The sequence below is a fragment of the Podarcis raffonei genome, chromosome 1 (assembly GCF_027172205.1).
Source record: "Podarcis raffonei isolate rPodRaf1 chromosome 1, rPodRaf1.pri, whole genome shotgun sequence".
Lineage (NCBI taxonomy): Eukaryota > Metazoa > Chordata > Lepidosauria > Squamata > Lacertidae > Podarcis > Podarcis raffonei.
Genome location: NC_070602.1, coordinates 1,567,936 through 1,591,942, shown reverse-complemented (window position 1 = coordinate 1,591,942; position 24,007 = coordinate 1,567,936). Strand labels below are relative to the sequence as shown.

General features: G+C 46.0%; 1 protein-coding gene and 1 non-coding gene across 2 annotated transcripts; both read right to left on the bottom strand.

Annotated features, from left to right (window-relative positions):
• Window positions 1-16: 16 nt before the first annotated feature.
• Window positions 17-22,870, bottom strand: PRPF39 (pre-mRNA processing factor 39). Its single transcript, XM_053382191.1, has 14 exons — window positions 22,705-22,870; window positions 18,198-18,565; window positions 17,032-17,157; window positions 16,253-16,371; window positions 14,835-15,002; window positions 13,790-13,955; window positions 12,052-12,159; window positions 6,881-7,045; window positions 6,432-6,558; window positions 4,498-4,766; window positions 3,266-3,450; window positions 2,857-2,931; window positions 952-1,072; window positions 17-719 (listed from the first exon to the last, which is right to left on the bottom strand). Exons 2-14 carry the CDS (start codon window positions 18,525-18,527, stop codon window positions 663-665), a joined length of 2,016 nt encoding a protein of 671 aa, XP_053238166.1. The 5' UTR covers window positions 18,528-18,565; window positions 22,705-22,870; the 3' UTR covers window positions 17-662.
• On the bottom strand, window positions 4,345-4,428 carry LOC128403087 (small nucleolar RNA SNORD127). The gene has a single exon (XR_008327862.1). It is a non-coding gene; the product is annotated as a small nucleolar RNA SNORD127 (small nucleolar RNA).
• Window positions 22,871-24,007: the final 1,137 nt, after the last annotated feature.

Below are 24,007 nucleotides of genomic sequence, written 5' to 3'. Positions count from 1 at the left end.
AGAAACGAGAAGTAGCTCAATTTGCACAATTTTATTAAAAAAAGGACATTTTAAACAAACCTTTCTAAACTTATACATGAAAATTCAATACAAAACCCACCCCAAACACAGCATGGTTCTAGCAACACACTTCATTTGTCACTTCTTTAAATCCAAAAGATGCCCTTCCACATTATGTATTCCCACCCACCCATATATATATATATATATATATTTAAAAATCTCTCTTTTTTGGGATGCTGCAACTGTAAACTCAAAGCCAAAACAGACCTGGATGAGGGTGTAGATTTGAAACTTATTGAGGGAGAGGAGCAGGAAACTCACATAGAGCACCATTTCCTGGAGTGGCGCAAACCTGTTCTAGCCGCCTTCAGATCATTGCCGAGAGCCGACTTTAGCCAGCATTCAAGAGATGTTATTGCAATTTCTTGGAATTTTTTTGTAACAGGAAAGCTGAAATCCTGATAAACTATGTATACAGCAAGATACCAATTAATACAAGAATTTGTCACAAGAACCCTGTGGACATCAGTTCACCGCACATGCAGAAAACACAAAAGGATTGTGTGACTGTCTGTTCACATCCCCATTTATATATATATATATATATATAAAACCAAAAACACTTTCACACCCCATTTCTGCTCAAATTGTTCTTCTGCTCAGGTGGAAGAGGTCTGATAGTATTGTCCGTAATTCCATGCATTTGGGTAGTTGTACTAGAGGAGGAAGCAAAAGGGGGAGGTGGGTTAGCAAACTTTTTGCGCCTTCCACACTTGCACAAAACTCTGCAAAGGGCCAAGAGCTAAACGGCTCCACCGCTGCAATATTGCAGGTACAGAGGCCCTTGGCATTTTTAAAGCCTGAATCCCTGTCCTGGCAGAGCTTGACTTTGGGAGGGGTTGCGTGGCAAAGAGGAGCCCGAAAACTTCCCCCGTACCCGCTGCTCACCTGGTACCAAGCGTTGTAATTGTAGGCAGCCTGGTTCGCTTGCATGTCTCCGTCCGCCATCTGCCCAGATGCCAGAGCTGCCTCGTCCCCCTGCGCTCGCTTCTCGTCTGGCTCTTCGCAGCTGCAAGATGCAAGAAATGCGCTGCTGTTATTCGACAGAGCAGAGGGCCCAGAGATGGAGAAGTCACCAGCTAGCTAGCAAGAACTTGCTGGGTCTGCTTTGCCTTGAATCTTAACTGTCTGATATCCCAGCATGGTAAGGAGCTGGTGGAGGAGGGGGCTTCTGACACCCCCAACTCCCTTTCTGTCACCTCCCCACCCTCTAGGGAACAACAAATGGTGGCCCCTTTGTAAGGGCAGGACAACTCACGTGTCTGGGGGGGTGGAGAGAACAAAACATCTCTGTTCCCCTGACCCCCCACTTCAGGAAGGGATCCAGGCCCCTCCCTTTGAGATACTGCACTTGCCTCTATGCTCAGAAATATTTCCTTTGTTTAACATTTATATAGCACTTGATTGTAAGAAAACCTCTAAGCTGTTTACATAAGTATTCGATATATCTTATTCTTCAGTTCTAAAAGGACCTCCTTTTCCAATATTATGCCCAGCCAGGGGTCAGCAAACTTTTCCAGCAGGGGGTCGGTCCACTGTCCCTCAGACCTTGTGGGGGGCTGGACTATATTTTGAAAAAAATAAAAATAAATGAACAAATTCCTATGTTCCACAAATAACCCAGAGATGCATTTTAAATAAAAGCATACATTCTACTCATGTAAAAACACGCTGACCACCCACAGGTCGGATTTAGAAGGCGATTGGGCCGGATCCGGCCCCCCGGCCTTAGTTTGCCTACCCATGATCTAAGCCCTCCTCAACAGTCCCCACCCCAAACCTTTTGAAATTAGGCAGGAGGTGATTGGAGAGGGGGACTTTCTGGCTGCGACACCCAGCATGTGGAATACCCTCAACCCCAGCAAGGCTCACCTGGCGCCAAATCTGGTGCCTTTCCAATGCCAGGCAAATACCTTTTTATTTGCTCAGGCCTTCAAGCTATTGATTATCTCCTTTTATTGAGTTTTTTTCTGATTCTGATCAGCTAATTATATTAATTTATGTGGGGGTTTTTTGGGGGGGGTGTCTTTTTACTGTTGTGTGCTACCTTGTGAGTTTTTTAAACCAAAGACATGACATCCAAATAATTAAATGCCATTTGCCAGAAGGCAAAGAAACCCTGCTACACATTTGACAAGGCATTCAAGCCTTGGGCGCTATTCAATCCCATCAACCCGGGGAGGGGGGCTGTTAAACTTAAAGCCACCTGCTCCTCATCTATCTTCAGCACAACAAGAAGCCAGTCGCCTGGCCACCCCCCAATATGAAGAACAGCCTTGGAAGTTTCCAAAGTTTGAGGAACCTGAGCTGCTGCTTGAATGCTGCCTCCTTTGCTTCTAATGCTCCATGGGAAAAGAGTAAAAAGCTTTCAAGTGCTTGCATTTAAACATGAGGCACATTTTCATGAGCGGCACATCAGATCATTCTCGACTGTCAAGGGGCGTGCCAAAAAAATAAAATAAATCCTCAACTTCAGATGTGCTAAGGCATTACCCAAACTGTCATAATTCTCATGGAGTTGGTAATCTGAGGCACTGCCCCCTCAGACTGCCCACCTCCCAGCAGAGGCAGCTTTTTCAGAAAAGCTCTTTAGCACATCTGGGAATAGAGCTTCCACCCTGGCCTGCCTGCCTGCCTGCCTGCCTGTCTCTCTATCCCCCCCCCCCCCCCCGCAAGGAAGCATGGTCATATTGGGTGAACCAAAATGTATGGTTTGGATTAGTTGCCCTGATACACTTTTGCAGCCAAGCCTTAACACCATCACTGCTTTCTGCTAAACGAGACAGTCCATACCCATTTTCTGCTTTCCTTTTCAAAGACTCTTGCTCCTTCAGAAGGGATTGATGCTCTTCATAGGCATCCATAAGCCTGCAAGCAAGGGGAGCGAAATAGAGGCTGCAGGTTAGGCCTTTCTGCTCGTCAGTGCAGGATGCAGAAACATTTCCATTTTGAAAGTTTGTGAACTGGATCACAGTCGTTTAAATCCTCTACTGAAGTTGGCATCAGTGAAGAGAACCCCACTTACTCCCAGGGCCAGAATTTCTGCAACCTTTAGCAGAAAGAACAGTTTTCTACAAAGAATGGCCTCTCATCAACCCTCCTGAACTTTGTCTGCAGCGTACATGCCATTAATAGGCATTAAAATGGGCTCAGATGCTATCCTGTTCCCCTAAGGCTGGGTTAAGCACATGTAAAACCTCACTTGTTCACATCCAGACCAAAATCTTCAAGGAATTCCACCTTTCGCTGAGAAAATATAATCCTCATTTTTATAGCCAGCGTGCCACTGATCGCTTTGTCAAAACATGCAATGATGTTCTCTTCGTTTTGTTTTAGGTCTCCATTGTACTCTATTTCCAGCAAGTTGAGATACAGTTTGGGGTTATCCTAGGCAAAATAAATTAAACACAGAAACATTCAGATGGCAATATTCAAAAGTAGTACACAAATTATTACAACCGCAATGACGAGGTAGTTAAATATATTGAAATTACGGGAGAGAGGGAGAGAATGTTCTAATGGTATGTCAGGGGTGGAGCCTCTGCTTGGGCGCAGGGGGAGCAAGCTGCGCATGCAAGACCTCTTCCTCTCAGAACTACCTCTTTCAGAAATGTTTTCATGCTGGGACTAATTTGCAACTACACTTCCAAGAATTAGATGGCTCAATTTAGCCATGCACAAGATCCTCTAAGTAAGCAGATGCACAGCAAACCAAGAATCCCATGAGCACCAGTCTTCTCTGCATTCTCCTCAGGGATTCATGGTATCATCAAGGTGCATCTTAGACCACCAGAATTATCCCTCCACCTCCTGGCCCAATCAAGGCACAAAAGTCTTGCAGGAGGTTAGGGAGGGGCTGGTACCTTCCTGAGGAGGAAAAACTTTTGCTTGCCTAGAGACATGCACCGGATCTCAATGCCTTGAAAAAATGAATTTTAGTGAGTGCACCTCTATGTGTTTATTATGGAATCTAACATAAATATGCGTATTTGTAATGCGCAGAACTTTGAGGAGTGCCCCCTGCTGCCGCCGCCTTAAGCCAGTACTGAGAAGGGTCTTCTGCCATGAGGTATGGGGTTCCTTTCTCATTTTAATGTCTCTATTGATTCTTCTGTAAATGCATCTACATCTATGGCCCAGGAACTGGGGAAAGGGAGAGCGCCCGCACCCCTGGCCACATTACAGTCCCAGGATCTGGCACCCCAGACACTGCCATGCCAACCTAGCTCTGCTCTGGTGGGAAGCCTGGAGTTTGGGGCGGGGTGTGTAGGGAAGGGAGCCTGGCAACATCAGTTTAGAGGGACTGGTGTCTCCAAGTTGCAGCAAGACGCATTGCAGAGTCAAGAGTCGTCATCACTGTTGCCAGGCGCGGGAGCCCCTTGGCAGAGGTGGCAAGGAAGGGGTCCAGCTAACCCTCCTCTGAGAGCTGCCTACCCTGTCTCTGTCAATGGCGTCCAGAATCACTTTCCTGGCTTTGGGGAGGTTCTTCTGGATTTTGAAAAGGTGCCGAGCGAGCTTGACCGCAAAGAAGGAGGCTTCGTAGCTGGACTTGGCGTTCTTCACAGCTTCCTGGAGCAGGTGCTCAGCCTCCTCCATGTTCCCATGCCTCCGCTCCAAGCTCACTCTCCGCAGGCGGATCATGGCCAGGCCTGAAACGTTCTCCTCAAAGGTCTTCAGAATTCTTCGGGCTTCATTGATATTCCCTAAAAGCAAGGGAAACGTGTGGGTGTGGAATGGCACCTAGCTGGAATCAGCCAACAGCCCTTTGGGATCCTCCTGCACAACTACCTGTCAGGCACCCAAATATCAGTTTTTGCTTTTAACCCCCCGTCATCTAGCTAAGTTTCAGATGAGAATGAAAGGGAGGTGGGGGCTTCAAGCACCAGACTTTGTTCAGGTCACTTGATTCCTGCCTTCCTGAGAAGTAGGAAGCAACAACCCACTACAGTGGTACCTCAGGTTAAGTACTTAATTCATTCTGGAGGTCCGTTTTTAACCCGAAACTGTTCTTAACCTGAAGCACCACTTTAGCTAATGGGGCCTCCCGCTGCTGCCGTGCCGCCGGAGCCTGATTTCTGTTCTCATCCTGAAGCAAAGTTCTTAACCTGAGGTAATATTTCTGGGTTAGCAGAGTCTGTAACCTAAAGCGTATATAACCTGAAGCGTATGTAGCCTGTACGTATGAATGTCTCCTTCACACCAAACAGAGAAACTGAAATGAACTAAGAGCATAAATGCACAGGTGTTCATAAACCAGCCCATCAGCTGTCCAGCAGCACACACAGCCCCCTCCTCCAGAGTCTCCTTTGTGGTGCAGTTTCAAGGTGGGAATAGCGGAAGTCGCTTCTTAGCAGCAGGAGACATTCCTCCGCCTCTTGCCAAGCCCTCTGGCACTCTCGTGGAGAGGAGCAGGGTGTGCTCTCATATGTGCGGAGGTTGAGAGTAGATAGATAAAAACAGGAGTCTCCCTGCAAGGAGGGCTGATTACAATCGTCATGGGTGGCGAGTGTCTGTATGCACACACCCAGCAGATTCCATGCACAGATTCTGCAATGTCCTGGAAAAGATCCTCAACTTCAAATAGAAGATACAGACACTTAAATACACCCTGATCTACATTTTATTACCAGCTACTAGAGTCACAAACTTGGCTAAATTTTACCGTCTGCATAATCTATTCTTCTAACCAGGCTCTGCATGCAATTCAGAGAAGCAACAACGTTAGCACAGACTGCAAGGCGAGGTTAGAGGAAAACGGCAAGTGTTCCTATTTTGCAGGCACGTAATCCCCAGAGGGATCCTGGAAAGAGACCCTAAAAAGTGCTGCTACTAGGAGAGGAGGGGTCAACAGTGTTACAGCAGGGATATGGCATTAAGCACCTCCTTGAATCCTCTGCACAGCACTGGTCTTTCAGTCAGGTCTGATCGCTGAGATGCCAATCACTGTCCAAGCAGAAGACCTCAACCCTCAAGATGTGCCCTACTATCAATGTTTATAAGGCCTCATTCACTTTTCCAGAATTTGCAGTGGCTGTTTCATCCACGGATGAGCAACCTTTCCAGGGTTGCCAAATGATCAAAATACTGGGATATGGAGATGCGTATCTCCATATGGTCTACGACCATTTACATTTACTCTTATCCTGTGGCAAGGATAAAAACTGCATGTATCCTCATTTGCTTTTATTCTTGTTATAGTCTTCTTCATGGAGTGGCTTACAAGGCGGCATTTAAGTTTGTAGAGAAAATGACTGACTGAGCGGTGCGCCTCCAAGAGCCTGCCGTTTTGTTTGGCCGAAGGATGCCTCTGCTACCCATTCCTTCCTCCAGGAGACCCGGCTGCTCCCCGCTGTGGGCTCCTCACTCACCTTGCTGTTCTTCAAAGGCTGCCCAGAGCAAGTGCACCATCGGCTTCTTTGAGAGGTGTATCGTGCAGGCCCGGCTGTAGACGTGCCTCACTCCTTCGATGCTGTGGTTCTCCATATACTTGGCATACTGCATTTGAAGACAGAGCAGAGACTGAACAATTCACAGCTTACTCTGGGCTGCTAAATACTTGAGAGAACTATAAAATTCTTGTGTTTAAACCCATTCAGCACCTTTATTGAACCATTAGACTAGTTTCTGTAAGGAGGGACGAAGAGAGGCAACGAAGTTGGCATATGCAGCTGTCAAATCTGGTTGCAAGCAGACCATCTCCTAATGCAACAGATATAGTTATACATGAACAACATTCAAACAAGAGTACAGAAGGTTAGTCACTGATCATCAATGTTTGCAAAGGCAGAGAGCTGTGCGTGGGAGACACGCCCCGTACCTTGATCCAAAACTCCTCATAGAGGGCACAGGAGATCACACAGCGCTCAAAGAGGACCACCACTCGCTCATGAGTCCCGTTTTCAATCTCAAAGTCCAAGTACTCCTTCCAGTTCTTCAGCTGAGTTTTCTCCAGAGGTTTAACGTGAAAATAAGGTCGTTTTATCTGCAATGGAGGAGAACCAAGGGAACGAAAAGTAAACCAGCTTTACAATGGCGACAAAACAACTTTCATCTGCCACTTAATCCCGCCAAGCACGTGAGAAACTGGAACCTGCTGCTATCTAAGCGAAGGCCTGCTCAGAATCAACACATCCGTATACAAGTGAATGCGGAGGAGAGAGGTGGATCGCATTATTCCCCCTACATTTTTCCAAACCTGTGAACAAGGCCTCCATGCGCCCAGCTTGAAGACAATCACAAGTTTGAAGACCCTCCACAAGTCGTGGACAGACCTCCGGAATAATACTATTGCTCCTTCCACACATTAATTTATACATGGATTAATGTGTGATCAGCCCTATACCCCCTGAAGTGTAGTTTCAAGAACAGCTGACCAAGCTAGCAAGTTCCCTATACAGAAAGACCTAACAAAGATCAGGCACAGAACTCTTGGGTCCAATAAGAATGCACAGCTCTCAGCCTTGCTCTGTTTCAATTCAATAAGTGGCTGCGTTCCTTAAGAAAACGGAAGAGTCATCATGTCTCAAAGGTGGCCAAACAGATGTCTTCATTCCAAGTAGGACGCAATGGCAAGATCCCTCTTTCCATTGCTTCTTGTTGCCAAACCTGGGCCTCCTCTACGGTTCTTTTAGCGAGTATAATCTGCTCATTGTGCCTCATGTGCATCCTTTACACTTCGGCCGATTCTCATTTGCCATTTCGTTGCTCATTCACTGACTTTGGAGAAATCTTTTTGGCGCTCTTTGCAATCCGCTTTGGTTTTCAGCCTTAACTCCCCAACCCTGCACACCCTCAAGCTCTTAAGGAACCTAACTTCTTACCTCCCTGCACTGTAAGAATTGCCCACTGATTGGTACCCTTTGCCTCCTACTCTTGAATCATCACAAATCCAAAAGGGCCTGTCTTCTTATCTCATGGCCACCAGGAGGGGGGCTTTGCCCCAAAGTCCTCCCCAATTACCAAAATACAACCTTTGCTCAGATTTGGGCCAAAGCATTCTTCTTTTCTAAGCACCCTCTGTGTTCTAAAGGAGAACTCCTAAACCACTCCAACTTGTAAATGTTCTGTACTGCTAGGAAGTTGCTCCCTTCAAGCTGCTAGGTGAGACGGCGGCAACAGGATCATGGGACTTTAAAAAAATCAACCGCTCAGACACTAAGTTAGAAGGGTAAAGCAAGCAGAACATGGGTATCTAGTGATCTATCCCACTTTATAATTTTTTGCTTCTTTAATGGCCACACCTAAAAAACCACTTGTCTCTGAAATCTTGAGACGCTATTAAGCCAATTAAGAGTATCCAACAGAGATGGGATCTCATCTCTCCTACACCCCACGTTCTTTGGAGTCTATGGACAGGCAAACACCCTGAGCAGAAGCAGCATCAAAGGAGACAACAGAAGCAGCTGTGTTGGTAAGAAGTCCCACACGTCTCATTACATTTATAAGAATGCTGCAATTTCATTAAAAATATAAGTATCAGAGCATTACAAAACTACAAAAAACAAAAATCACAGATCACTGGCTAACTAGCAGAAATTATTTTTTTCTTTAACTGTCCACATTAGGTGGGGGCATAGTAAAGTTTTCAATGAACATTTCAGAATTAATACAAAAACCACTGGCTGAATCTCTGCTGGAAGAGCATTCCTCAAGACTGGGCCAATTTAATTTTAATTTAATTTAATTTTAATTTATTTACGGCTATTAGCCCATAAAATATGTACAAACATAAAAACACAGAGACATAAAAACCGATATATCCGATATATCCGACAACAGAAGGTGAACACCACGATGCAAGGGTGGGTCATTGAGCAGAGCCAAATGACAGCTTGGGGCCAGGAGAGCTGGGCCAATAATACTGGAGCCTGCTCCAACTTGGGGGATAATCAGCAGCGACACTAAACATCATCTTGGTGATTGAGTTGAGATATAAGGATTCAGGCAACCCCTCAGGTGCCCTGGACCCAAGTTGTTCAAGGCTTTGTAAATTAATACAAGGGCCCTGAACACGGCTTGGCAGCAGATGGGCAGCCAGTGCAGATCTTTTCACAACAGTGCCACATGTTGCCGGCTACCTGCCCTCATTAGCCCAGCAAAGCCTGGCTTAAGCATGCCTGCCTAACGATGGACTGAACTCTGGCCACTTTGAGCTGCTTGCAAGGGGGAACGCAATAGGAAAACTGCCTATTCTTCATATATGGTCACAACTGTTCATTTGTATTTTGTGGCAAATTTTTACATTTGAAGCAACAGCACAGCCTGTAAAGGAATTTGCTATTGGTGTTACGGCTTCAAAGAGAGAGAGCTTTGGTTAGTTGTTGGCATCTGTCTGTCTTGGGACACAGTGGCTGGAATTGTATCTCACAGGGGGAAAGTGCTCTGCCCAGCAACCACCAGCCCCTGCTTCCAGAAAAGCTGGGGTACTGAAGACATAAAGCAAGTAACCTCACTTATGAATCCTTACATTTATACAGAAATCAATTATTTTCACAGGTGCTCGGCTTGCCTCCAAGCAGATAATTCTGTAGTCCAAGAGGCATGAGGACTGTATGCCCCAAGATTTTAGGTATCGCTCCCAGAGAGTATAAAGGATCTATATACAAGTGGTACCTCTAGTTATGGACTCAATCCGTTCTGGGGTGCCGTTTGCACCCCAAAAAGTCAGTAACTAGAGCGCCACTTCTGTGCACGGCAAAACCCGGAAGTATACACTTCTGGGTTTGCCGCGTTCGCAAGCCGAAAAGATGCAACATGAACCTAATGCAACACGAGGTATGGCTGTAATCACAAACTACTATGCTTTTGTTATAGCAGCCACTTGATGTCTTGTGTTTATTGTTGAAATGAAAATATATGAATTATGTTAACAGGAAATTTGACTTCAGTTATTTTCATTGGTCTTTTTGGACTCTGATTTGCACTTTCTAGAAAAGCAGTTCACGCATTTTAAATTAAATGAGCAATCAGTGAAGTGTAGTGCAGACTCCAGAAATGCATTGTGTTGAACCTCAAAATTGGGGACCCCAGTTGCAAACCCTGCTCAGCCATGAAGGTGTATACAAGTGCCATTAAAAAACTGAAACCACGAGACTCACAGCCAACTCCAAGCAAGTCACATACTCTTTAGCCCATGGGTGGCTAACCTGTCGCCCCTTCAAGTGTTGGTGGACTTCAGAGGCCATGCTGGCTGGGGCAGATACAAGCCAGAGATCAACAACATCTCCACCCCTGCCTTAGTCTAACTTGCTAGGAGAGGCTGCCTGCCCTGCCCTGAACGCCATTGGGGAAGGGTAGAATTAGAAAGCTTAACTGAACATCTGGAACCGCAATTCAAGATGCAAGACGGCTTTGTGCTGTTTTTGTGGCAATATACTAACACAGCAATCCCTCTGGATTTTTTTTAAAGTGTATTAATGATGAAAAAGCTATACTATACAGGTACATCCCTCTGCCATTTGGATTCAAGAGAAAGCTTGCACTTTGGCCCATTAAATGTGTACCTAATATTCAAAATACTCCCAGTCGAATGCAAAGCTGTTAATTAAAGTCTGCTGACCGCAGCAGAAGCTGAGTGGGAGACAAAGGGATGTGGAGCCACACCCGAGTTACTCAGGGTTATCTTTATCTACAGAGTATGAATTTGCTTTAGGACCTGCCCAAGTTGGGTGGCCTTGACGGATTGCAACACATCCCATTTCACTCACCTCTTCCTCCAAGGTGGAGCTCCAAAAGCCGCCACCACAGACAAGCTCCAGGCAGAATGTTATGATAACCTTAACTCATCTTAAGGGTAGGAAGCCCTTGGCCAAGGCAGGCGGCCAGCGCTGCCCTGGGCTCCTGGTGGCTAACCCTCCAGGCAGGGAGTCACTACATTCTGCTGCTTCCAAGTCAGGGCTCCTGCCTAGCAATACTGATGACCTACCACACCCAGCAGTCAAGAGGTTGTGCATTTACTCAAAACAGCACTTTGCAGTAATTTGTCATAGAAGGAGACAGTTCGTTTTCTCTTTATGCAAACTAAGCCAACTGGAGATCAGATGAGAACACTGTTATTGGCCCTTACAGTGAAGAAATAATCTTGGGCCAATGTAAAGCTCCTGAACTTGGCACCTTTGATATTCCAGAGGGTTTAAACTGCTAAATGAAATGCCTCCAACAATAAATACTACACATCACACGCATATAGCAATCCTGAGGGCAAGAAAGCAAAGGATGCACATGAAATTCCAAATGCAAGCAAGAGATAAGGCTGCAATCTCAGGTTTGTCAGGCATGCGCTATCTGAGGGATTAAACGACTCTTCTTTCATCACTGAGGGGGCCTGCCTACAAGCAGCAGACAGGGAAACAGGGAAAGTTCCCGTAAGGCAACCACAAAAAATGCTGATGCAATGGCACCTCTGTGTAGAATTGTCACTCTGAGTAAGTAATACCTCTGGCTCAGAGATCTGCACCAATTATTAATCTGCTACAGGTTCAGGTTCAAGGTGCAACCTTTATCTTGGCAGCTTGAGATCAGTTTACTTGCAAGACCACTTTGCCTTCTATATGCCCACTTGACTGCTTCCATCTGCAGAACTAGCACTGTTAACAGGTGCCATATAATATGTAAGAAGTCAATCTCTGAGTGTGGCAGCACCTACACTTAGGAACACCCTGCCTATGGACATCAGGCAAGCACCTTCACTGTACTTTTTTCAGTGCTAAAAACATTTTTGTTTAGGCAAGCCATTATTTCACTGTATAAATGACTTAGCAAGCATAAGAAGAACTGTAGGACTGACGCTTAGCAAGTCTTGTGCATGAAGTTTGTGGAACCAGGTGGCGGCTCAAAAGGTAAGTTTGTGCACTTCAACTACAAGCTGCTTTGGGCATGACCCACAAATGCCAGAAACAGCTTCTCCATGGAAGTCTAAAGCGGCTGCTGCTGCTGCTGTTGCCTCCTCCTCCACTGAATTTCAAAAGCATGTTATGCAAAGGAACTTACCCCTTCCTCAAAGGTCCACCTCTTGCTGACTTCATGCTCATTGTGATTGAACATTTCTTGATGAATCTCAATGATTCTGTGTCGCATGTTTTCTATTTCAGTGATTAGCTAAACAAATACAGAAAGGAAAGGGTTTGACAAAATCCAGACACAGAGACATTTTTATGAGGCAGTGAGCTTCAGAATTTTCCTTCTGAAGCAAGAACACATAGCGCTCAAGAGGGGATCCAATTCTTAAGGACAAACCTCTAGTTTGACCACAGCGAAGGAGAACAACAAGTACCTAACTCAAGGGTAGAATTCAAGTTTTCCAAATTCAAGGTACCACATTCGTTATGTCCACCTAAAGCAACAGGAGAAGACCTCTGGTTGAGAATCTTGGGAGAGTTCTTGCCAGTCAGATTTGGTAATACTGAGCTAGATGGATCATTGGTCTATAGGTCTGGCAGCTGCTTATACATCCTTCTTTCTTCTAAACACCCACAACAAAGGGGTAGGGAGCACCCTGCACGGCACTTCTGCTGCTCACTGTGCTTCATAGGCCCTGCCACAGATCTGTTGCCTCAAATACACGGAGTGCCAGCTCTCCTTATCCCCATCTTTTGAAAGAAGGAACTCTAGCATTTCCAAATTTTGGTGAAGGGAACTGCTAATAGGCTCCAGCATTTCTGCTGCCTGAGGTGCTGCTTCCTGTGACAGGTAGCCAGCCTTCCCCTTAACTTTGAAGCTGCAGAGCTGAGCTGAAATCGTCCCAACAGCTGCAGGGTAATCCATCCACCTCCTCAGCTGGGAGTAAGGCAGGGCTTTATCTATTTATTAAAGTATTTATGAGCTGCATTTTTCATAAAAGTATATAAAGGTTGTATACAACATAAGAAGGTACATTAAAATTGGCAAAAGCTTCCATAAGACAACATGTCTTGTAGCTACATCATCAGGGTACTTAGGAACCCATAACAGAACTCTGCTTGCTGAGGAAAGGCAGGAAGGAGGGGTATGGATATTGCTACCTAAAGACATTTTGAGAGAAATGAAGAAGTGACCAAGCCAGAAAAAAGGGGGGAAATGGGGAAGGGGGTTTGCTGTTGACAACCAATCTGCCTCAACAGCAATGCTGGCCAAAAACTGGTAGACCCTGCCTGCTAACTACTTGTATAAATAAAGTGGTACCTCAGGTTAAGTACTTAATTCGTTCCAGAGGTCTGTTCTTAACCTGAAACTGTTCTTAACCTGAAGCACCACTTTAGCTAATGGGGCCTCCTGCTGCTGCCGTGCTGCCAGAGCACAATTTCTGTTCTCATCCTGAAGCAAAGTTCTTAACCTGAGGTACTACTTCTGGGTTAGCAGAGTCTGTTACCTGAAATGTACGTAACCTGAAGTGTATGTAACCCAAGGTACCACTGTAAATGCTAAAGGTCAGATCTTGCGTCAGTTCAGGCTCTACTCTAACCAGAATCAAGACGAAAGGCTTCAGAAGCACATGTGCTAAAACTAGGGCAGGAATATGGAGAGGGACAAGGCAGGGAATAACTTTAAAGGCAGAAAGCAAAGGACGGCAGCTGGCAAATGTGGAAACATGACACCAAATGCAGACACGCCCGGCTTCTGAATGTGCTTTCAAATAGCTCTACTCAGCAAAAGATCCAGGCGTTTTATGAGTAGCTGAATAAATTAGGCCTATGCAAAACTGCTGTTATTAAGCCCAAGGAAAAAAACAGGGCATGCTATGCACAGTTACCTTAGCAGGGTCAGTTATATCTTCAGTTCCAGAAGGGAGGTCATCTCCAGGGGGGGCATCCTCCCCGTTATGGCTATTGGAAGAAGCGAGTTCTCTGCGCAGCTGGATAAACTGTTCAGTAGTGAGAAGGTCCCGGGGCAGGTTATTCTGGACATGCTCTTTGAACCTACAGTTGAGAGAGAGAATGAGAATGAATTTGTGGACTGCTCTAAGATGAAACGGGACAGTTCTTCCCCACAACGAAACTGCTCTAGGAAGAACCCAGGCAGCAAGTGTTGCATTTGTTACTTTTTAATAAGCAACCAGCTGGCCTTGCTTTCCAGAAACACCTTTTCTCATTTCATCTGGTTGCCCTTGTCCATTGCAGCTCTTCTTTATCATCACATATTACAAAAAAAACCCCACTAACATAAGATGTTACTGTAAGTTGCTTGTTAGGTGCTTATTCATCTTCCAAAAGGAAGCCCTGAAGCTCAGCTGCATTACCACAAATAACTCAGAAAGCCACCCCGGGTTCTTTATTTCACACTTCAAGTTAGTCAGAAATTCAGGAATTTAACCCCTGGGAAACATTTAAGAAATTGACATCCAGTTTGTGCCCATCGACCAGCTCGCAGACAACACAACGACACAGCAAACGTCTGTGCCCAAGGAGAAGATTCATCACCCTATCAGGAATTACCAGGGCTTTCCGTAGCTGAACTGCTCTAGAGTTGCCAAGCTATTTCTCTGGGACAGATAAAATTATGCTACCTAGCAGAGAATACATGCCTGGCAGAACATTTATAAGTGCTCATCATCATAATGAATGCCATGTATAAAGTGCTGAAAATTATTAGATGCTCCACTACACATGACATTTTCACAGTTACATTGCTCAGGTGTAACGTCGTCTCAATTTCCTCCTTTAGAATACAACCAGAACACACATGCAACTAACAATGCATTTGTTTAAAACAATTTCAAGGCTTTTCAGTGTTGCAATTAATAGGACATTACAGAAACCAAAAGTGTAACACTAACTCAACCATAACAACCTCCTTACCTTTGGAAATGATGGCTGTAAAGCTGGGTGGGAATCCCAAGAATGCGGTCAAATACGGCAGTCACTGCTCTCAGGTTAGCCTGTTCATTTTCCCAGTTTATATACATTTCCCAGAGTTTGTCAGAGCGGAAATCTGTCCCTGCAGCTAAGACTGCATGTTCGTAGGTCCTGGGAGGTAAGACAATTTATGTTATTATGGAAATACTTCATTAGACCTGAGCACAGATCCTGCTCAGATGGCTAGAGTTTCTCCCACTCAATAAAAAATAAAACGTGGCAAAGTCATGCACTCATTGGCTGCTTAAAATGGCGTAATATATAATGGGTAGCACCCAAAATTCTCTTATTAATAACTGTGAATCACCCTGTGGTCTTCAGATGGATGGTATGAAAATTAATTAAAGGAATAAATGGAAGCCTTTTAAATCTGACTGTTCTGATAGAATTTGATACTGTTCTAGTCCAACCACCTGCAATGCAGCTCTAATCCAGATCAGGACTTTGGCATGGGGAACAACAAGGCTTTGATCCTTTCCCCACTCCCTTGGGTTGCAGCCCCAAACAGATCCCCGTATCAGTAGTTTGCATGCGTGGCGGAGTGGGCGATGGCTTCCCTTTCATTCCAATGGGAATACCTCCCCCCCCCCCCCCGCTCAGGGTTCCAAACTACAGGAGTCAGGGTGGGGAGGGCTACCCCCCAGCAGCAGGGGGCAAAGGGGTGAAGCTTCCACTTCTAATGCCTGGAGTGTCCTGATGGGGGCAATTTGCATTTGGGGGGGGAGTATTCCCCCTCAATCCAAGGTAGAGACAATATGAATGAATGGGATGTGGCATGTGGGCAAGAAATTACTACTACTATTTATTTAATTTGTTTATTTATTAAATTTATCCCCTTTAAATTTATTTATTAAATTTATGCCCTTTATCCGTAGATCTCAGGGCAGTTCACAGCATACAAATGCAAGATGAAAACACAAAATGCATAATCAAAACAAGAACCCAAAAAAAACAAGCCTCTGTGTGTGAATTAATGAGCATGGGGTGCTTCCAGGCATACTGGCATTCAGGGCATATGACCCAGAGAAGAATGTGTCCCTTAAGGAAGTTTCTCCACCCCAATTGGTGTTAACTCAAATACATTGCAAGCTGAGAGCTGCGGGCTGAGCAGAGGTCTACACCCAGGTCTCCCCAGACCAGTTCAGACGAGTCCGTTTGGCAAAAAAAAAGTTTCAACTTCACACCCCAGTGGTCTACTCCAGGAGCTTGGATAGCAGAAGCCGTGTGCCTGCCCTCTGTTCAACAGGGATTCCACTCAGATGGAAAATGAGAAGGCTGTTTTTCACATGACCGAGCACAGCTCTAAGCAAAACTCCACCCCACAGGGTGTTTATATTGGATTGTTTTTGCAAACAACTTACCCCCTAATGGTCCCAACAGTTTCAGGGTCACTGGGATCCAGCGTCTCTTTGAGGAAGTTTATGTAATGGATCCAGAGATCAACACTAAGAGGTATTGCCTGGAGTCCCCTTCGATATACCTACAAAGAGAACACCAAAAGGCTATTTTTCGAATCCTTACTTAGGTGGCAAGAGAGAGGCAACACTGTGTTATCCGGTGAACCTTAAGAAATACTAATGTACTGGAATTTTGTTTAAATAATCTACCATTACCATTGGGTGGAGGTTGGCTAGAACATGGCAATGCTCTGATCTCCACGTGCGGAGTCTTGATCTTCAAAGCGCAGCAGTCCCTGCATCTGACCAGGCTGTGTGGACAGGCTTTGGGGTACAGACCATAGGGCACAGACCCTTTAGAGCACCAATGACAGCGTCTGACCAAAAATGCAATAAGATGTAGCAATGGTGACCAGCAAAACCAACCACAGTGTTCGAATTTTGCGAAATAATAATAAATGTATAACGTAAGTGACAGAAAAGCCCTGCCCTACTTGTTAAGCTGCAGTGTAATGCAGACGCTTGCACTGCAAAGCTTGACAAACTGTAGTAGAGGTTTAACGCACCTGCCAACAAAGAGAGAAGATATTAGCTCCGAGTGCCACAAGGAGGGACAAGCGCAAACAGAAAGCCCTGTACGAGGAGTGGAAGGTACTGGCAGCCAAAGAGTTACTTTCTGTGGTTTGGTTGGCGTTTGGCTCACAGGACCCAAGAGCAACAGCTGAAACCCACAGCCTACATACCTCGTCCGACTGCTTCATGTTGCTGTGCCGCTTCTCAAGGTCTGCATATTTTTTCCAATAGCCGTAGCAATATGGGTAGTGTGCAAAAAAGCTGTCGAAGGCTTTTCTGGCAGCTAGTAAATGGTTCTGGGGGGGAAACACACAGCTCAGTTTCAGAGGTCTTAGACTTTGCATAGGTCATTCCACACGTTATCAGGAGGAAGTGCCGTCAAAGTGAGGCCTCCCTAAATCCAGAACAATAGCACTTCTTTTAAAAGAGCCAGATGACAGGGGCTGCTTGCCTGGACATTCTTCATCCATGCACAACAAAAGAAAAGGCTGAAGGAAAAGTAGAAGTCCTGCAAACCTTAGAAATCACAACCTCCTCTGGATTTCACAACCATCTTATAAAGAAATAACCAAGAATCTTTCTAGTATTTAATCAACGAGCAGAATCCGTGGAACAATGGCAGAAAGACAGGCATGCACAATCACTGCCCCTCAACTCTGGAATGCTCTTCCACAACATGCTCAAAATCCTGGCCAGCAATGGAAAACCAACATTTTTATGAAAGCTTTCAACAGGTGAAAACCACCAAAATGAAAGGGATACCTCTCACAAAGTTAGCCTTTGGGATTAAAAAAAAACCTCTCAAGAAGTACTTTAGTTAGTCTAGTGCTATTTGTATTAAAGAACCAGAACTATTCTTTTCAAAGGGCTGGACCATGTGAGTTATATAGATTTGATTTGTAGAACAAAAACTTATTCAACGATCAAAGAAATACTAAGTTTAAGAACTGCTGTCTAAGAATTTACAGCCTGCTGCAAGTAGTCTTCTAATTTGTCTAATTTAGAACAGCCTAGGCATGCAGAGGGACCTTCCCAGTTGTTGTGACAGCAACTGTCTCTATTATTTGAACTTTCTCTCCCTGCTGTGAAAGCCCCCAAAACACAAGTATCTCCCTGGCAATGTTGCAAGACCTTCGAACCAGCTGATGATGACCAGTTATTTGTATCAGATGCTTTAATGTATCCTGTACTTTAAATTCTTGTTTATTTCATTGCATGCTAGGAACACTTTGGGGGTTATGGCAATGCTTGAAATATCAAAATCAGCGCTGACGTACTGAAGCACTGCCCATTTGAAAGAGCACATGGGAGAGAAAAAGACAAACCACTTGCTTACCTCTTGTTCTACATACTGCAGGAGATAGACCCAGCCTGTGAAATCTTGTGGGTTAGTTTCAACCACCTTCCAGAATTTTTCAAACTCGGGAGGGAATGAAGGTTCAGGGTCACCAGTCTTTGCAGCTTCATTGTCTGCCATTTCACTGTCCTGGGTAGTTTCTTCCAGAATGTCGTCGCCGGGAGAGTTGTCAGGGGACTGCTCCATCTCCGTCACACTCATGATCTCCGTGCTGAAGTCAGCTGGTTGCTCACTCTTGGCACCAGTGTCCTTGCCCATGCTCTCGCTTTTCAAGTTACTGTTGTCGTCCTTATGATCTGAACTCTGCATAGCGACAAGACACTCCTCTTGTTCTGTTAGAAAATAACCTGTTGAAGTGGAAAATCATCGTCATCATCATCCACTGAGGATAAGATTCCTAAAACAAGGGCAGCTGACACTATAACATCCCCAGATAGAGGGGAATAAAAATGTTGAAGAACCAAGGGTGAATGAATGAATGAATCTTGCACCAAAACGCCCTGAGCATCTGTGGCTGGACTGGGATACAATCCTAGGTATCAGAGTTAAAACTGACTTACAGTTCTGCATCTTGGTTCTCCTAGTCAATGGGTTTGTCAAGTATTGAGTGAGAAGCAAACAGTTTTCAGACTCTCTCCTCTGGCATCAGAAGAAAGGAAGCCTGAAGGCAAGGCAGAAGTTGAGGACCCAAGCCAAATTACTGGCTAAAGATAATTAATTTAAGAACTGTCCCAAATTTGTAAACAGTGGGTGATATTACTCAGTGTAGACCCACTGACATTAAGGAACATGACTAGGGTAGGTTCATTAATTTCAATGGGCCTTCTTGGAGTAAAACGTTTGGTTGAATACCACCTGCTGTACCTGCACTTCTCAGATAAATCTGAAGGTGAGGGCAGGTGGGAGAGGCAGAGAGCAGTAAGAGATTGACAAGCAAGCGTACACATATAAGCATCCAAAGACAAAGAGAACTAACCAAAATCTGTGCACTCAATCCTGATAGAAACAAAGCAGCAGTTCTTAGCAAAGCAGCTCTAAAAAAGTTTGGTGCTCATACCTTAAATCTCAGCTCTCCTAGTTTAGCAGTAAAAAACAAACAAACCTGGAAAATGCCAGTGCAGCCCAAACCTTAGCCTACATAACTTACTAGAAAGTAAATTTATTTGAATTGTTTCACATCCTGAAGAAATACCTAAAATTACTGATAGCTATATGGAAGTCTTCTGTATTATTAAATGCTGTTAATAATAAAATACTGTTACAATACTGTACTATCATCCGAGCTTTTGGCTAGCCTAACTATCCTTCATTCCAACAGCTGGGACTTTATCAGCCACATGGCCTTTCTTTATACACACACCCATCAAAGATAAGTGGCAGCCCTCCAAATGAAGGTTAACGCTTTTGTTGGGAAACTTGCAGCCTTTCTGCTGTGCTAACTACGACAGCCGCATGGCAATTCAGTTCCCTCTCTGAATGTAATGTTCCAATTAACTGGTTGAGATACTCTGAAATAATCCTATTAATACTAACAACAAAACACAGACCACTAGCTGTAGAGGAGCCGGAAAATCCAACTCAAGCCCCACAAGATAAATAGAATCATAGATTCACAGAACTGTAGAGTTGGAAGGGACCCTGTGGGTCATCTCGTCCAACCTGTGAAATGCAGGGATCTCAGCTAAAGCATCCATGACAGATGGCCATCCAAACCTCTGCTTAAAAACCTCCAAGGAAGGAGAGTCCACCACCTCCCAAGGGAGACCGTTCCACTGTCAAACAGCTCTTACTATCAGAAAATTATTCTTACGTTTCTGACTAGCCCTTTAGAGATTCATCTTTCCTCCTGCTCACAGTTCCTGGATTTCCTGCAAACCAAAGCCCGCATCCACACACCCTGGAACAGCTTGCCCCAGCTGTTACTTTCCCCATAAAGCCTTCAAAGCACACAACAATCACATTCCCTACTCTGGAAGACCAGCCAAAAAGAGTGATCTCCCGCCAACCCCTGAACACAAGTAAGTAACAACAGGCACAAATGCTTCTAGCCAGCTCATCTCCTCCCACACTTCCTTTGCAAGGCAGCCCAGATGCTCTCAGAACTCTCACCTCAGAAAAGGGTTCCAAGAGCTCTGCACTGGAATGCCACACAGTCAGAGAGGCCCTCCCTATTCCCTGCACAGTAAGACAACCTGCAACCATCTAAGCCCCAAATCTTCAAAACAACAATGGCTTTTAAAGCAAAATGGGGCACCTACCTTGGCAAATTGGCTTCCCCAGCATGCAATTAGACTAGTTGCAAAAACCCCATCCCATCCCTGAGAGTCATGCGTCACCACCTCTGTGATAATCCCCAACTTTGGAAAGCCAAAGGTTTGAGAGTAGAGCAACAAGCCCACATAATTTAATCAAGCTAGGAGAAATGAGCGTCAGGCCTTGATGTGGGTATTCTCCCGTACTGCTTTATGAGCAAGACGGTAACAACCTGTAATCAAGGCTGATGATGATCATCAATCACAACACTTCTATAACCGAGACAGTAAAAATCAGTTCCCAGCATCTCTATATGAGAAATGTAGCTTGAGTAATTAATACTTTCAGAATAAAATGAAAAGCAATTATATAATTACAGATTTTTTCCAGGGGTTGGACAGTGATGAAAAAAATTAAAGTTTCAACCACAACACAAATTTGGGTGTGCTCTTAGATGTAGCCCTAAGGTTGCATGCCCAGCTTTCTGCAGTGGCCAGGAGTGCATCTGCACACTTGTGCCTGTTCTAGCACACAACTTACGCACATTTAACCTGTACACATTCAGCTTTATGTGCTAAGCAAAATAATCGTTAAAATTGAAAAAACTGGGGAGAAAGGGTTGGGGGTCCAGGGAAAAAAATGCTCTGGCAACCCCAACAGACATTGCACCCAACCTGAATTTAGCTTTGGCACACCTCCCAGAATGTAACCCCTTGTACAATGCGGGCTTACTCTGTTTTTAGGACCCACCCTACTTTTGTAATTGTAATTTGTTTTAAACTGTTTTTAATGTTGTATTTTAGTGTAATGGTGTGACACACCTTAGGCCCTTAGGGTGAGAGTATGTAAAATTAAAAATGTCCAATACGACTCTCAAAACAAAGAGCATAAAACGTCCACACACTTAAACCCACCCATAAAAAGCAAAGAATAGCAGCAATAAGCCTCAGCCCTAAATAAACAGCATTAACTGCAGCCAATGACCAGAAAGTCTTATTGAAATAAGCAAAGCCTCACATGCCTTCCCCCAAAACAATTAAGGAGGTGAATCTTCACACACGCCCATGTGGCTTATTCCATAGCAGGAGAAAGGCTATCAAAATATCCAGCTACCAAAACATCTTGGGATTTCAGTAATCGATTAAAACTTGCAATGCGGGGCAGAACATTTTCCAGCACTTTATTTTTCTATGTTCTACAGTGGTACCTCGGGTTAAGTACTTAATTCGTTCCGGAGGTCTGTTCTTAACCTGAAGCACCACTTTAGCTAATGGGGCCTCCTGCTGCTGCCACACCACTGGAGCACAAATTCTGTTCTCATCCTGAAGCAAAGTTCTTAACCCGAGGTACTATTTCTGGGTTAGTGGAGTCTGTAACATGAAGCGTCTGTAACCTGAAGCGTCTGTAACCCGAGGTACCACTGTATTTTCTATTTCGTTGAGTACAACAGTAACGATGAAAACGTGCCAAGTTCAAAGGCAGAAGACTTAGACTGCTCCAAAGTTTACCAAATACATGCGAAACCAAAACAAGCTAGAACCAAATGATTCTCTACCTTTTCAATGCAAACTGAACTTTCCCTCCCAGAAAGCCCTTGGCATCGATTAGGAGAGAGACACGCAGAACCTACTACTACGCGACATGAAGATCAGCTGATCTGTCTGACACTGGTCTCTGGAGACTTCTTTCCAACTTCTCCTTCTCCCCCCCTATGGTGGGGCTGGGACCCTCCCTCGCCTCCCGCCCCACCGCCCTCAGCGCCTCGCCCCGAGGGATAAGAGGCAGGGATGGTCAGGTCCTGGGTTCGAATCCCGGCTCGGGTGGCGGGGGGGGGGCGACAGGGGCTGAGCCTATCCCGCCTCGCAGGGTTGATGTGGGTGTTTAAATGGGGGTTTTTTTGGGGTCGGCACCGTTTCGGCCACCAGGAGGAGGAGGAGGAGGAGGAGGAAGGCCGTAAAGGCGCCCCAGGCCTGGCTCCAGCTCCCCCCGTCTCTCCTCCGGACCCCCCATGGAATTACCTCAGGGGGCGGCCGCCTCTCCCCCCCCCGAGGCAGGCGCGTCACGTGGTCCATGGGGCGGGGCTCACCTGCCTCCCCCCCCGTTTCCTGAGGGAGCCTTGGCGCCCCTCCCCCCGCCGCGCGAGGCGGGAACGGGAAGGCAGGCGCCGCCTCCCCCCTCGGGAGACCCAGCGGGGCCCCCGCCGCCGCCGCTTCCCCCCAGAGGCCTTTCCCACCTGGCCCAGCGCGCTCTCTGCCATGGGCCCGGCCGCCCGCTCGCCGCCTCCGCCTCCTCCGCCTCTTCTAGGCCGCCCGGCTGAGGGACTGGCTGAGAAGGCCGCACTGCGCAGGCGCCACGGGCCTCCGGCCTCGCTCCGCGCTGAGCTGCGGCCCCGTCGGCGGGAAAGAAGCGGCGCAGGCGCAAGAGGGAGGAGGCGGGGCGGCGCAGGCGCCGGAGAGGCCGAGGGGGCGGGGCTCCGGGCGTCGTTTTCTAGCGTGGCTTCGCTGCCCCGCCTCCTTCTGAGGGGGCGGGGCGAGGGGAGCTGGCCTCTGAGCTTGTGCAGAGTGTTTCTCCCGCCGCCGCGCTCTGCTCTCTTCCCACGGCAGGGCAGGGCTCCCCCGAAAGAGCCCCATAAGATGCAGAGCATTTATTATAGGTATTTATGGTTCCTGTTTATCGGGGTCGGATTTAGGTTGGATGAGGCCCCCAGTTCCTGAAGATAATGGGGGCCCTTTATATGTCCAGCTGTTTTTTGTGCTGAATATATGCTATATGGTAATTTATGAATAATAATAATAATAATAATAATAATAACAATAATAATAATAATAATTTATTTGTACGCTGCCCATCTGGCTGGGCCTCCCCAGCCACTCTGGGCGGCTTCCAACAAAGATTAAAAATAGATTAAAATGTCACACATTAAAAACTTCCCTGAACAGGGCTGCCTTCAGATGTCTTCTGAATGTCAGATAGTTGTTGTTCTCTTTGACATCTGGTGGGAGGAAGTTCCACAGGGCAGGTGCCACCACCGAGAAGGCCCTCTGCCTGGTTCCCTGTAACTTGGCTTCTCGCAGTGAGGGAGCCGCCAGAAGGCCCTCGGAGCTGGACCTCAGTGTCCGGGCAGAACGATGGGGGTGGAGACACTCCTTCAGGTATACAGTGGTGCCTCACAAAACGAAATTAATCCGTTCCGCGAGTCTCTTCGTCTTGCGGTTTTTTTGTCTTGCGAAGCACGGCGCTTAGCGGCTATTAGCGGCTTAGCAGCTATTAACAGCTTAGCGGCTTTAAGAAAAAGGAAACGAACTCGCAAGCCCATAGGGAAATTCGTCTTGCGGAACGACTCAAAAAACGGAAAACCCTTTTGTCTAGCGAGTTTTTCGTCTTGCAAGGCATTCGTCTTGCAGGGCACCACTGTACTGGGCCAAGGTTTTTAGGGCTTTAAAGGTCAGCACCAACACTTTGAATTGTGCTTGGAAACATACTGGGAGCCAATGAAGATCTTTCAAGACCGGTGTTATGTGGTCTCAGCGGCCGCT

Coding starts and splice junctions, on each gene's coding strand:
- PRPF39 (XM_053382191.1), bottom strand. CDS start 18,527: ATGCAGAGTTCAGATCATAAGGACGACAACAGTAACTTGAAAAGCGAG. Junction 13,956..14,834: donor TACAGCCATCATTTCCAAAG/GTAAGGAGGTTG, acceptor TCTCAACTGTAG/GTTCAAAGAGCATGTCCAGA. Junction 1,073..2,856: donor AAAAGGAAAGCAGAAAATGG/GTATGGACTGTC, acceptor TGCATCTTGCAG/CTGCGAAGAGCCAGACGAGA.